Source organism: Melanotaenia boesemani, chromosome 12 (genome assembly GCF_017639745.1).
Source record: "Melanotaenia boesemani isolate fMelBoe1 chromosome 12, fMelBoe1.pri, whole genome shotgun sequence".
In the NCBI taxonomy this organism is placed as follows: Eukaryota; Metazoa; Chordata; class Actinopteri; order Atheriniformes; family Melanotaeniidae; genus Melanotaenia; species Melanotaenia boesemani.
This window is the reverse complement of record NC_055693.1, coordinates 6738809-6751055: the sequence shown is the minus strand read 5'-3', so window position 1 is coordinate 6751055 and position 12247 is coordinate 6738809. Positions and strand designations below refer to the sequence as shown.

The following is a 12247-nucleotide window of genomic DNA, read 5'->3' as shown; positions in this document are numbered from 1 at the left end:
TGCACTCTGCATGAAGAAGCATCCTTTGGGCGCATAAGAACCACATTTTCAAACTTCATATTTTCTGGTTGACAGTCAGTGGTGATAAAAGTTCACTACAAAAGACTTCTGCAAAGTTTCCCACATCTTTCTCCTACTCTATTTTATCCCTTAATACTGTTTGTATGCATATGTCTTTGCTATACTAAGGGTGCTTCCTACCTCCTTCCTTCTTCTTGATTGATAATTTTACATGTCTTTCATATTTTAAACCATTCAGCAATATTTCCTCGAACTGAGTATCTTTATACATATGGACGATACTCCTTAATATGGAGTATCTTCTACGTTATAAATGAGAAAGATCAGATAGCTAGACAGATTGTTACAACCCTGAGTTTGCTGCCCTTGCGTTGACTAACTCTTTGTAATCATCTGTGATTCAGGCTGTTTCTCCTACATTCCTCTCTGATTGGCTGGATGTCCCAATCTGGGGATCCAATCAGGATGGCTTCTACCCACTTGACGGTCACTGCAACAGCTTAAATTCATAATCAAATAGTCATTATGGGCAGCTGTGAGTTAATGTCAGCAGCTTTTAATTATATTAACAGTTACTTGCAGCCTAAGGTACTAGCTCTTTTTTTATCTAATATATAGAAACTGTGCATCATTTTGCCTCAGTAGTTTCTAAAACTTGTTTACATGCAAGCTGTCCCGAGATATTGATCTGTGCTTGGAGGCTGGGATGAGTATTGTATTAAAACATTAAAGTAAGGTAAAAAGAAATGCTTCTGCTTGTTGATAGAGATGCTAGGTTTCCACTTATTGTATATTTATATTTTATTACCCAGTTGATCATTAAGATTGCACATTTCATCTTATATTGTTTAAATGTCTTATGTTAAGATTTAAAAAGCTTTCAGAACTAGTTTTATTGCAACTTTTCATTGAAAGATATTCTTCTTTTTTGTACAACCATACCATCTCCGGCCAAGCTGGGTCATGACGCAGCTTCAGTGAAAGGCTTTCTGATTTTGTTTTTCAGCCCCGGCCTCCTGACACTTTCTACAAGTTGAGGTCCTCAGAGTCTAAAGAAGTTGTTTACATGAAGAACTGAGTGAAGAGTTTAATGAGATCCATGGAGAGCAAAGAGGTCTAAATTACACAACTGATTACAGGTTCTTACTAACATTTGTCAATGATACATTTGACCCCTTCCTTCCAGCTTAGGCGACATAAATGGATAATGGAATAAATATAACTAATGTATATCTTGATGGGCATGTGGGATTGGACAAATATAAACTTATTTATTTTGTGATTATTCTTATAATATATCTTCTGATAATATGGAGTAATTCTACTATTGTGTACCTTATATGGATTCACAAAAACTTGCATGAGCCAATGTACATATTTATTGCAGCTTTGTTAATTAACTCTGTCTTTTGGAGCACTGTTATATATCCAAAGCTTCTGGTTGACTTTTTATCTGACACACAGGTCATATCATATCCAGCTTGTCTTCTGCAGTTTCACATGTTTTACTCTTTAGGTGGTTCAGAGTTCTTACTGTTGTCAGCCATGGCCTATGACAGGTATGTGTCTATATGTAAACCTCTGCAATATCCAAATATCATGCGGAAAACTACAGTGAGTATTTTCCTGATCTTAGCCTGGATTCTGCCGGCCTCTCAAGTCGCTGTACCAGCTGGGCTGAGCGCAGATAAAAAACTCTGCAGCTCTACTTTAAAAGGAGTTTTTTGCAACAATACAATTTACAAATTACAGTGTCATGTCTCCAGAGCACAAATTATACACGATACAGTGATTCTGCTAAATGTTGCTGTTCTCCCTGTGCTTTTCATTCTTTTCACCTACACCAGGATACTGATGATAACCTATCGAAGTAGTAGAGCAGTGAAGAGAAAAGCAGCACAGACCTGTTTACCCCATTTAATTGTTTTAGTCAACTTTTCCATTTTGTGTGCATTTGATGTCGTTACAATTCAGCTAGATTCAGATTTCCCAAAGAGTTTAAGATTAATAATGACTTTACAATTAATAATGTATCATCCTCTTTTTAATCCAATCATGTATGGCCTGAAAATGAAAGAAATTTCTAAACACCTTAAGGGGCTGTTTTTTTCCATCCAAACCAATCTAATGTGTTATTACTGGAACAAGTTTACAGAAATGTATGTTATATATGGATATTTATTAATAAATGTATTTTAAACTAATGCCTTGGTGTTATTTACAAATCTAACACATTTCATTCTTTTAAGTTATAAAGATGGATTTGGTTCATTTTTCATCTTCGTCTCCACTTTATTTGTATTTCACTTTAAAAACAGCACAGTTCACCAAAGTGCTTTACACCAAAATAAAAGTAATAAAGACAGAAAAAAAGTTTAATATGTATAAAAACATATGAACAGCCAATAAAACAGTTAAAATAAGTATAAAAAGAAAATCACAAAACCCATTATCTCAACTAATGTTAAAAGCCACAGGGGGGAAAAAAAAAAGTTTTAAGCAATGATTTAAAAACAAAAAGTAAAGAGGCCTCCTTAATATGTGGTGGTTCCACAGTCTTGGTCCACCTACAGAAATTTCTCTGTCACCTCTAAGGTTCCTCTTGGTTGAGGGGACGGTTAAAAGTGACCGGTCTGCTGACCTAAGGGAACATGACGGTGTGTATAGCTGAAAGAAATCTAACAGATACTGTGGGGTGAGACTGTGGAGACACTTAAAAACAAATAAAAGAATTTTTAAATTGACTCTAAAACAAACGGGTAGCCATCCATCTATCTATTATCTATACCACTTCGCCCATTAAGGATCACAGGGAAGCTGGAGCTTCACCCAGCATTTAGCTGGTGAGAGGCAGGGTACAACCTGGACAGGTCACCAGTCCATCGCAACAAGTAGCCAGTGAAGAGAAGCCAAGACAGAGTAATGTACTCTGGTTTTTTTAGTCATGCTGAAGCATTTTGGACCAGCTGCAGCCGACCAAGGGACGTCTGACTGAGCCCAACGTAAAGTGCATTGCAATAGTCAACAGTTGTCTCAGCTGAAAGAAACTAGACTTGACCTCTGAGCTGATTTGTGAGTCAAGTCTGAGGTTACCGTCTAAGTTCACTTCAAGGTTTATTGCTGCAGGTTTTTAATAACTAATCAAAAACCCCAGGTTAATCGGACCCTTGTAGGCATCACTGGGCCCAAATGGCAACACCTAATGAAGTGCAAGTGATGATTTTGCAGTGCTGATATTGGTTATGTAGTATTTTTTGCTGTGGGGGGTTATTGTTACTGATGCTGAGTAAAAGAAAATAACCAGCTGTATATTGAGGTCATTCTTAATTAATTTTATGATATATGTTCAGCTGCAGGGCACACAGAGTGAAACAAGTCACTGTAAATCAACAGTTTAAAGTTATGATGCTTGAGGAGTTGGCTGTGTGGGGAAGGCTTTTTTATTATCTACAATTTCAATAAAGTTATCACACAATCAGTCTGTTACACCTGATGATTTACACAGCCACTGCTTTTAGTGGCATTTAAAATATAATAGAAAGTTCTTTCTTATATGTTCTTTAACCATAAATGACCAAAGCTTTTGGATTTTTATAACCTGTTGGGTTTATTTAGTAATAAAAAAACAGACTATTGTGATTCAAATTGAATAAAAATGTAAAATAATCGATTTACTCTTGATCATTGACCAAGAAAGAAGGAGAAATACTGTTTTATCACGATTAATCATGTCACAGCCTTTTTTAATCACAATAAAAAGATACTGAAATGGTTAAATATGAGATCAAATTAAAAATTACTATTAATTATTTGAAATTATTTTACATTGCTTACTTTTTTAAAAGCAACAAGTGGCCAAATTGATCACAGGGTTAGTGAGACAAATCAGGCAATGATATGAAGGTCATAAAACTAGAAGCAATTATCAGATAGTCTATTTTAAAAGATGTACAACCCAGTCTCAGAGCAAAAACATTCAGGAAAACTTTCCTTTTTTTTTTTTCTTTAGGGCCACATTATGTGCAAAAAAAAAAAAACACTTTTAAAGAAGAAATGTTTGTAAACAAAACAATTTCATAATTTTTTTGCTTCCATTAAGTCTGTAAATGTCTTTTAACGTTTGATTTTTAGTTTATGGTAGCAGCCACAGACTGCAGTAACAGCCAAATCAACAGTAGGTGGCAGTAGAGAACCAATCAAGCTGATAGTGGCGTGCCATACGGCAGATTGTCTTATCAGTTCATAGAAAGTTTGTAGAAAAAGTTCAAAGAAAAAGTTGTGTATTTCAAATTATAGTTTCACAATAGTGTTGCACGTCCATGTAATAAAAAAAACTTAATATTTTAATAATTTAGATCAAATACTTGCATGTCAAATAACTGCTCCTTACATTCTAAATCAGCAATGACTGTACTTTTCTACTAAACAGACCCAGTTAAACCGCATTGTTTACAGTGGGTCTGACCCAGTTTAACTTGATCAGCAATTAATGGAAACTGTTCAGTACACGTCTCATTCTCCTTCTGAACACATTTAGTAGAGCCAATCCGATGGAGTAAACATTATTTTACTACAAAAGTAATAAGAAGCTCATGTTTACACTGCTGTTGCTCTAAGCTCGATGCTAACATAGATGCTAACATTAGCTTTATATTACAGGTGTATTTTAAGGTGGATGAAGGTGGATGTGGTGGATCCAGAGCCCTGGATTTTTATACCACAGACGTTCCAGTTTAATACTGTTATACTAGTCCCTTTTTATTAAGTTTTTAATACCCAAAGGTAACAACAATGCTGCAGTAACAGGTGCATTCACTGTCAGTGTTTTGATTGATTACGAATGCACTGCGGGCGTGTCTGTGTGACGTTACGTCAGTGTTACGTCAGTGTTACGTCAGTGTTACGTCAGTGTTACGTATGGGGAAATGACAGCAGACAGGAGATCGGAGAATGAGATGTTCATGAAAAAACTAAGATTGTTCAAAAGTCTCAAATCATGAGTCTGAGTCGAGTCTTAAATCTGAGTGCATGTCCAAGTCAAGTCTCAAGTCACTGGAAATGCAGCTTAACAGCCACCTGAGTCCCAGACTTGACTCCCCATCGCTGGTTGCCTGTTTTGTGCTGCTAGTCATTGACCTCTCCACACTAATGTATAGCCAAGGTAATAGAAGACCCAGTAGCTGCACTAGTCTCATGAGTTATTGCTTAGATCAAATGGGTAGTTACGGTGGATATGAATTTACTGTAAATAAAACACAAGTTCAATTATGAATGACTTTACTCTGAGGCATTGGAGGGGATATAGCCTCCTGCTGCATGAATATAGTCTCTGTCAAGCACTTTTTGGTTCTTTTTATACATTGTAGCTGAGGCATGGTGTATACAAATACCCATCAGGTTGAACAACAAAGTTACTCTTGTAATTTTGCTTTAAAAAGTAATTATACATTTCAGCATTCTGCTTCCAGTCTGTTTTAAACATTACAAACTTGTTAAAGGTCAAGTATTACAATGTAATAGATTATAGTAAAGCATTTAAACTACTACTAATTATCAATTATTCAATCAATCAATCAAAGGCTATTTCTACAACACCTTACAATAACACGCAAGCTGACCAAAGCGCTTAACTTTATAAAAAAAAATAAATACAAAACCACAACGAAATAAAGGAAATTTAATAGAAAGTGTTAAAAGCACAAAACAGATTAAAACTAATAGGTAACAAGGAAAGTGCTAAAAGTAACAAACACATTAAAATACATGAAAACAAAGTTCTACAAGACAAGAGCCTTTTGACATAAAGAGGCTTTGAGTTTGGCCTTAAATAACCTAAATCAGTGTGGCTGCCTAGTTCGTGGGGAAGAGTATTCCAAAATGCTGGACTTGCCACTGAAAAGGACCAATGAATAAATGAATAAATGAAGAATAAAGCTGCTTATGCCAAATTTGGATTGTGAAGCTCATTAGAATTGTACCAACACTGTTGCTGCTTATTGTCTTTCTTTATGCTTGCACCTTTTCTGTTTTCCCAGCAACATACAGTACCCTGAAACAAGGGGTGGCTTAACACTTTTTCACTGTATATTATCCTATGGCAATGTTTTCTCCCCAAGGAACCTTATTAGTGCATGTGACTGCTCTCTGCAAACAGAAGAACAGGGTTATAAGTTCAGTGGCTGACGTTGTCTGGATTAGTCCAGGGGAGGGTGTTGCATGTTGAAGATTTGTCTGTAACCTGCTGCAAAGACTGTTTTCTGTTTCTTTTAAGATTGTTGCTGCATACAGTTTTTTTCACTTTTAATTTTATTAACTTTAAATTTGTAAATTTTGATTGGCAAAGAAATCTGTCCAGCTGTGCGTTTGTGCCAACATGAAGAACAACAGCAGCTTCAATTCTTACTTTCATTTGGCCTTATTTTCTGATTTTGGTCCAGTCAGATATGTTTTCTTCAGTCTGTGTTTGCTCATTTACACGATTATTAACTGTGCTAATGTTGTCATTATTCTGACTGTCTGCCTGAACAAATATCTGCATCAGCCCATGTATGTTTTCATCTGCTGCCTGTCCTTTAACTCTCTGTACGGCTCAGCCGGCTTCTTCCCCAAGTTTCTCTTTGACATGGTGTCAGACACTCATTATGTCTCACGTTCCACTTGTTTCATCCAGATATTTGTTTTATACATGTATGCAATATGTGAAATGACGATTCTCAGCATCATGGCCTATGACCGGTTTGTTGCTATTTGTCAACCTTTACATTATCACAGTAAAATGACATTCAAGATGGTGCTACGGCTCATCATTTTTGCTGAACTCTACCCTGCATTTATATGTGGTGCCTGTCTTTCCCTCACTATCCGTCTGCCTCTGTGTGGGAACAAACTGAACAGGCTTTTCTGTACCAACTGGCCTGTGGTTCAGCTCTCCTGTGTGGACACAACAGTGAACAACATAACAGGTCTGATTGCTACTGTAACAGCCATCTTTCTTCCACTGTTGTTTGTCCTGTACACCTACCTGCGTATTCTGCTTGTCTCCAGGAGAAGCTCGTCTGACTTCAGAGGAAAGGCGCTGCAAACCTGCCTCCCACACATGGTGACATTTGTGAACTATTCTTTATCATTTTTTGGGGAGCTCTTGCTGAATCGTTTAAAAGATTATGAAATTAATCCCTTTGTTATTGTTGTTTTGTCTCTGGAGTTTTTGATTATTCCCCCCATCATTAATCCTTTGGTTTATGGGCTGAAACTGCCTCAAATCAAAGGAGTGATTTTTGGATTTCTTAGATTGATGAAAAACACTCAAATGTAGGTGATAAATACATTTAGAGAACTAAAATAAAATATGCTGAAGGAGAAGTTTATAAAAGTTTAATTTTCTTATATTCTGTTATATATGTGCTGTTTTTATTAATGTCATATTATATTAATGCTCAAAGCATTATAGATTAAAGTGTTTTGCACAATACAAACATTTTGGTGTTGGCTTCAAACTTTGGCAGTGGGTGGAGTTATGCAAAAGTAGGCAAAAGTAGGGGGTGTAGTTACACTTTAAGTTGACTCTTTTTTATATTAATATAGGATCCATCTAATAAAATTGATTTGAATTTAGTTTTGGTGAAATAAAGGTCAGTAGCATCACCAGCTTGTGTTCATTTCTGTTTTTGTCAAACTCCATATGTATGCTTGGGTCATTGATGCTTATCCTCCTCTAAGGGTTTCAGAACAACTTGTTTTAAACACTTTACTCTCCTGATAATCTGTATCAGCAGAAAAATAAATTATTTAATAATCTTGGCCATAAAAATTACAGTAGAATATTGCTAAAACAATAATGTGCTATTGAAACAGCAGAAAAACCCAAACAATGTTGCAGAATCAATGATACCAGAGTCACATCACCTGCAAATTACCAAAGCATTTTATCTTTCATTTAATTTCAATATTGAGCATTTCTGCTTTGAGAGAAGAAACATCTATTTACTGCCCCCCAACTCAAATGCATGCTTTAAACCAGCAGTCAGGGTCCTGAATCTAAGTAAGAAGGGTGTTGTATTCTACACAGATTTAGGTTTATGCAAATACATTTCAGTGCAGGATGTATCTTATAATGATGAACCATAACCTGATAGTTCACATTATAGATCATAGTTTAGTTCTTTTAAGTTCCCCTAATGGCCAAAGTGTAATGCTCTGGTTTCATATAAAACAGCTTACTTGTGCTGCCATCTAGTGGTTTAATTTTCTTCCTGCAATTTATAAAGAGTTATTTCATCTGACCACAGATGAAATCTTGTGTTTTCATCAAAATAGTATGAAAATAATGACGGTTACTCAATAATATGGTCTTCATTACACTTTGTTTATACCAGAATAAAAGTGTGACAAAGAACTGATTTAAAATTAATACGATATGCTGTAACTAAGAGGTAAATGTGTTGGAGTCATTCTGACCCCAGAGGCACAAGAAGTGAACATTTTAGGACAGTTTTTGTGTACATAGTACGTGAACTACTGTTTAATAATTTTAGATATGTATAGAAAGCATACTCTAATTGTCTAAACTTTGCAACAGTAGTGACCGTTGTGTTTGCTTTCCCTTATAAATATAATCAGTATGAACTGAATGAAATGATTAAATAAATATTGATATGAAAGTTAGATTCTGGTGAAGCATGTTGGGTTTATTTTAATCACTATCTTAGCGTAAATATCCTTTTTTTTCCTTCTTCTTCTTCTTCTTCTTTTTTATGAATGATTAGTTAGAAACAGAACTACTGGACACCAGCCTGCTGCACCACTAGATGGGAGCAAAGGTATTAAAATGATGTCCCTGTTACTGCTACTGGTGCTGGTAGTGTGTGTACACTTATACAAATTCCCATCAATACTTTCTCCTTATATACTGCACATGTACCAAAACATGATAACCTTTAGAATTTATGTATTTTTTTCACTAACCCTGAGCGTGCCCAAAGTAGGGCCTGCGGGCCAATTTTGGCCCACAAGCCCATTACAATGGGCCCGCTGATTAGATATCAAAACTATTTCAAGTATGTCACACTTGAAAGATCTGCCATAACATACATTTTCTGAGAATCCAGACAGTAATGGTAGTTAATCATGTTACTTTCTATATTCAGGTCTCCAGTACTTTATATAAGACTGTATGGGGCTTCACACATCACTCATGGTTCTGCTATTCATATTAACTTAAAAATTAAAGGCCATTAAAAATTTAACTCGGTGTTAATACAATCCAATCCAACTTTAGACTGTTTACTTTTTTCCAGGAAACGTGGCTCACTTCCCCAGTCTGAGAGAAGTAAACCTGGTAGAGGAGAAGTTGCCTGAATATGCAGAACTTGTCAGCACCCTAAACATGGAATTTGATGTGTATTTTATAGACATTAGAAAAAGTGCTGGAGATATGGAACTATTGACTGACTCTGCCCCAGACCACATTCAGATGGAACAGTTTCAATGTGACACTAAGCTAAAGAATAGATTCATGTCACTGAATCTGAAGGATTTCTACACACAGATCTTTCTGCAAAGATATCCACACATTAAGAATCATGCACAGGTGATGCTTTCACTGTTTGGCAGTACTTACATCTGTGAGGAGACTTTCGGTGTCATGAACCTCAATAAGTCCAGACTCAGAGGTACCCTGACTGACTCACACCTTGACGACATACTCAACTGGAGGGAGCGAGGTGCAGCCTAACATCGACAGGCTAGTAATGTCCAAAGATGATCTTCATGTGTCCCACTAGTGTTAGCAATTTACAATTTTGCACTATATTTGGTAACAATTTAGTGCATGCAATTTTCATTTGTTGTCCATCTAAGTCTGCAGATTAATACCACCGACCGTCCCCTGCTTTTGGCATCTCAAAAACTTTATTTTTGTGGCAGTTTCATGTACCAAAACAAGTGTTTATAAAAAGATTTTTAAAAGAGAACAAAGGAATATAAAAGCTGTTAAACCCTCATTTAAAAAAGAAAAATTTGTCTTATAATTTTAAAGTGTTACACTCCATACTGTGGATCAGCATATCTTTTTCACATTCTGCAGTGAGATTGTCCTGGGTTTATTTATTTCTGCTGCCACCAGGTGGCCAAAAATCATTTGTTGAAGATTTACAGAGAGAAACAAGTTTTGGTTATAATTCTCATTTCAACCATTAAAACTGGCACTTCATCCTTAAACAGACCTTTTAAGGTCCAGTCCAAAGTGAAGGAAGGCCAGCCAAAATGTCCTCACTTTGCAAAAATGTCCTCACCCCTGTCCTCCTCCCACTTACAACACAGATTGGTCCTCATAAAAACAGACTTTCAAGAGGGTTTAAGCTTTCCACTACATTAGAAGCAGGCTAACATGCATCTGTGCTCTACATGGTACGTAATCTGCATAGTTATGCCTTACACAATGTCCATTACACCATCTCTTACACACAACCACACACACATACACACACACCGTGCTTTCCTCTGCTTTTCCCTATAACGTGGTGATACATACATATTAATTATGCATGTAAGACAACCTTGAACGTTTGTCTTGATACCGTACACCTTCATCAGATGTCTGACACCATATGTATTAAACTCCCCCCTCTTCCCCATCCACACATAAACACATTAACCTCCCCCCTCTGGTGAATCTCACGGGAGTTCTGCCACACATTCTTGAAAGCACACTTCATTGTAGCAGTGATTCAGAGCAGTTCATGGCCAAATAAGACGAAAAGCTTTCAGCTCACAGACATGACTTCTTGTGGGTTTATAGACAGAAAACCACAAGGGTGGAACTCCATGAGAGCATTACAGAATACTGTTATTGTTGTAAGACAACATGCAATCTCTTTCTGAGCTAGTATTGTGTGTGCTGTCAAAAAGAGGAGCCAAAAACTTGCCTTAGATTAGGACTGAAATTAGACACGAATCTTTTGAATGAATGGATGTAAAGTCTGGACCTACAAAAGCTTTCAGAACTACACCCAGCTTTGGCTTCTCCCTACCTTAGGACTTGTAACTGACTGGGTGCGGCTCAAATTAATTTATGACCTTACTGAGTGTGTTTGTTTTTCCTGACCCTGGACTTGATGTGGGCTTTGTAGCATTCACCTGTCATAACTTAGTCTGTCCTAGATTTGAACAGAAGTTCAAAGCCCAACTTTGAGCTTGGCCTGGACTTTTTCTTCTCCGCTCAGGACATGTTGTGTTTGGATTTAAGAAGATGGTTCATGACTGGTCTGAAATTCTTTAAACTGAACATAAACGTGTATTGGCTTGCCTGGGATTGACTTGGGATTCATGGATGGACTTGTAGGCTTTACTTGCCTATTTGCAAGTGGGAGCACAGAGTGCTTGTGTTCCTAAATTGAAAGCTTTCATATGAAAATGTGGGAATAAACATAAACAATATTGGGTATAAAACCTAGAAATGGAACAGAACTCTGGACTTCTGTCTCATTACTTGACTTAGAACTTATTTGTTTCTGATTGGATTAGTTTCTCTTAGACTCAGTTGAAAGACATATACAATACTTAAAACATAAATATGTCTTAAAATAGTGAAACAGGCCATGTTTGTTTGGAGCATTTTTTTTTTCATCCTGGCATTGAAAAGATATTCCATCAGTTCAGTTTTAAAGCAATTAGAGAATCCCCAGACGTAATCTGAAGCAAATATGAATTAAAGTAATGTGAATTGATCAAATGAAAATGGGTTCTCTATCTCTATTTTTATTAAACTGCTTCTCCACAAAGAACGAACACACATACAGGGTGGAATTTGAGAAATCAGTTCCTCTTCACTTCCACCAGTCTGAAAAGAAAAATTACCACAGGAAGTATTAAATTAGTCATTATTCATATTATACAAATAATATGAACCTATACTTTCCTAACATCCTTACATTTCCTGTATTTATAGTGTTTATTGTACACCACATAAAAGAGGAACAGAGGTGAACAAAAGTTCATGTATATTTATTGTCAGTGTTAAACGTCGAGTTTCAGCATGTTTTATCCTTTTTTGTGGTAATTTACACTCTGGTGATAAACACAAGTTGATGACCCACAATCAGCTGCTACAGCTGGACAGGATGGAGGACATTACAACAAAAATTCCTTGTTTTCTGGTGACGCCAGTCTGTCTTACAGAAGTGTGTGTTTCTCCTGCCTGATGCTGTGGAATGAGCTTCCTGTTGTA

At 36.4% G+C, this 12247-nt stretch overlaps 2 protein-coding genes across 2 annotated transcripts; both read left to right on the top strand.

The window, feature by feature from the left end:
- Window positions 1-1221: 1221 nt before the first annotated feature.
- On the top strand, window positions 1222-2631 carry LOC121650564 (olfactory receptor 6N1-like). The gene is made up of 2 exons (XM_042002130.1): window positions 1222-2180; window positions 2595-2631. The coding sequence occupies exons 1-2, from the start codon at window positions 1222-1224 to the stop codon at window positions 2629-2631; spliced, it is 996 nt and encodes a 331-aa protein (XP_041858064.1).
- A 3763-nt stretch (window positions 2632-6394) lies between these two features.
- Window positions 6395-7336, top strand: LOC121650563 (olfactory receptor 10A3-like). Its single transcript, XM_042002129.1, has one exon. It carries the CDS (start codon window positions 6395-6397, stop codon window positions 7334-7336), a length of 942 nt encoding a protein of 313 aa, XP_041858063.1.
- Window positions 7337-12247: the final 4911 nt, after the last annotated feature.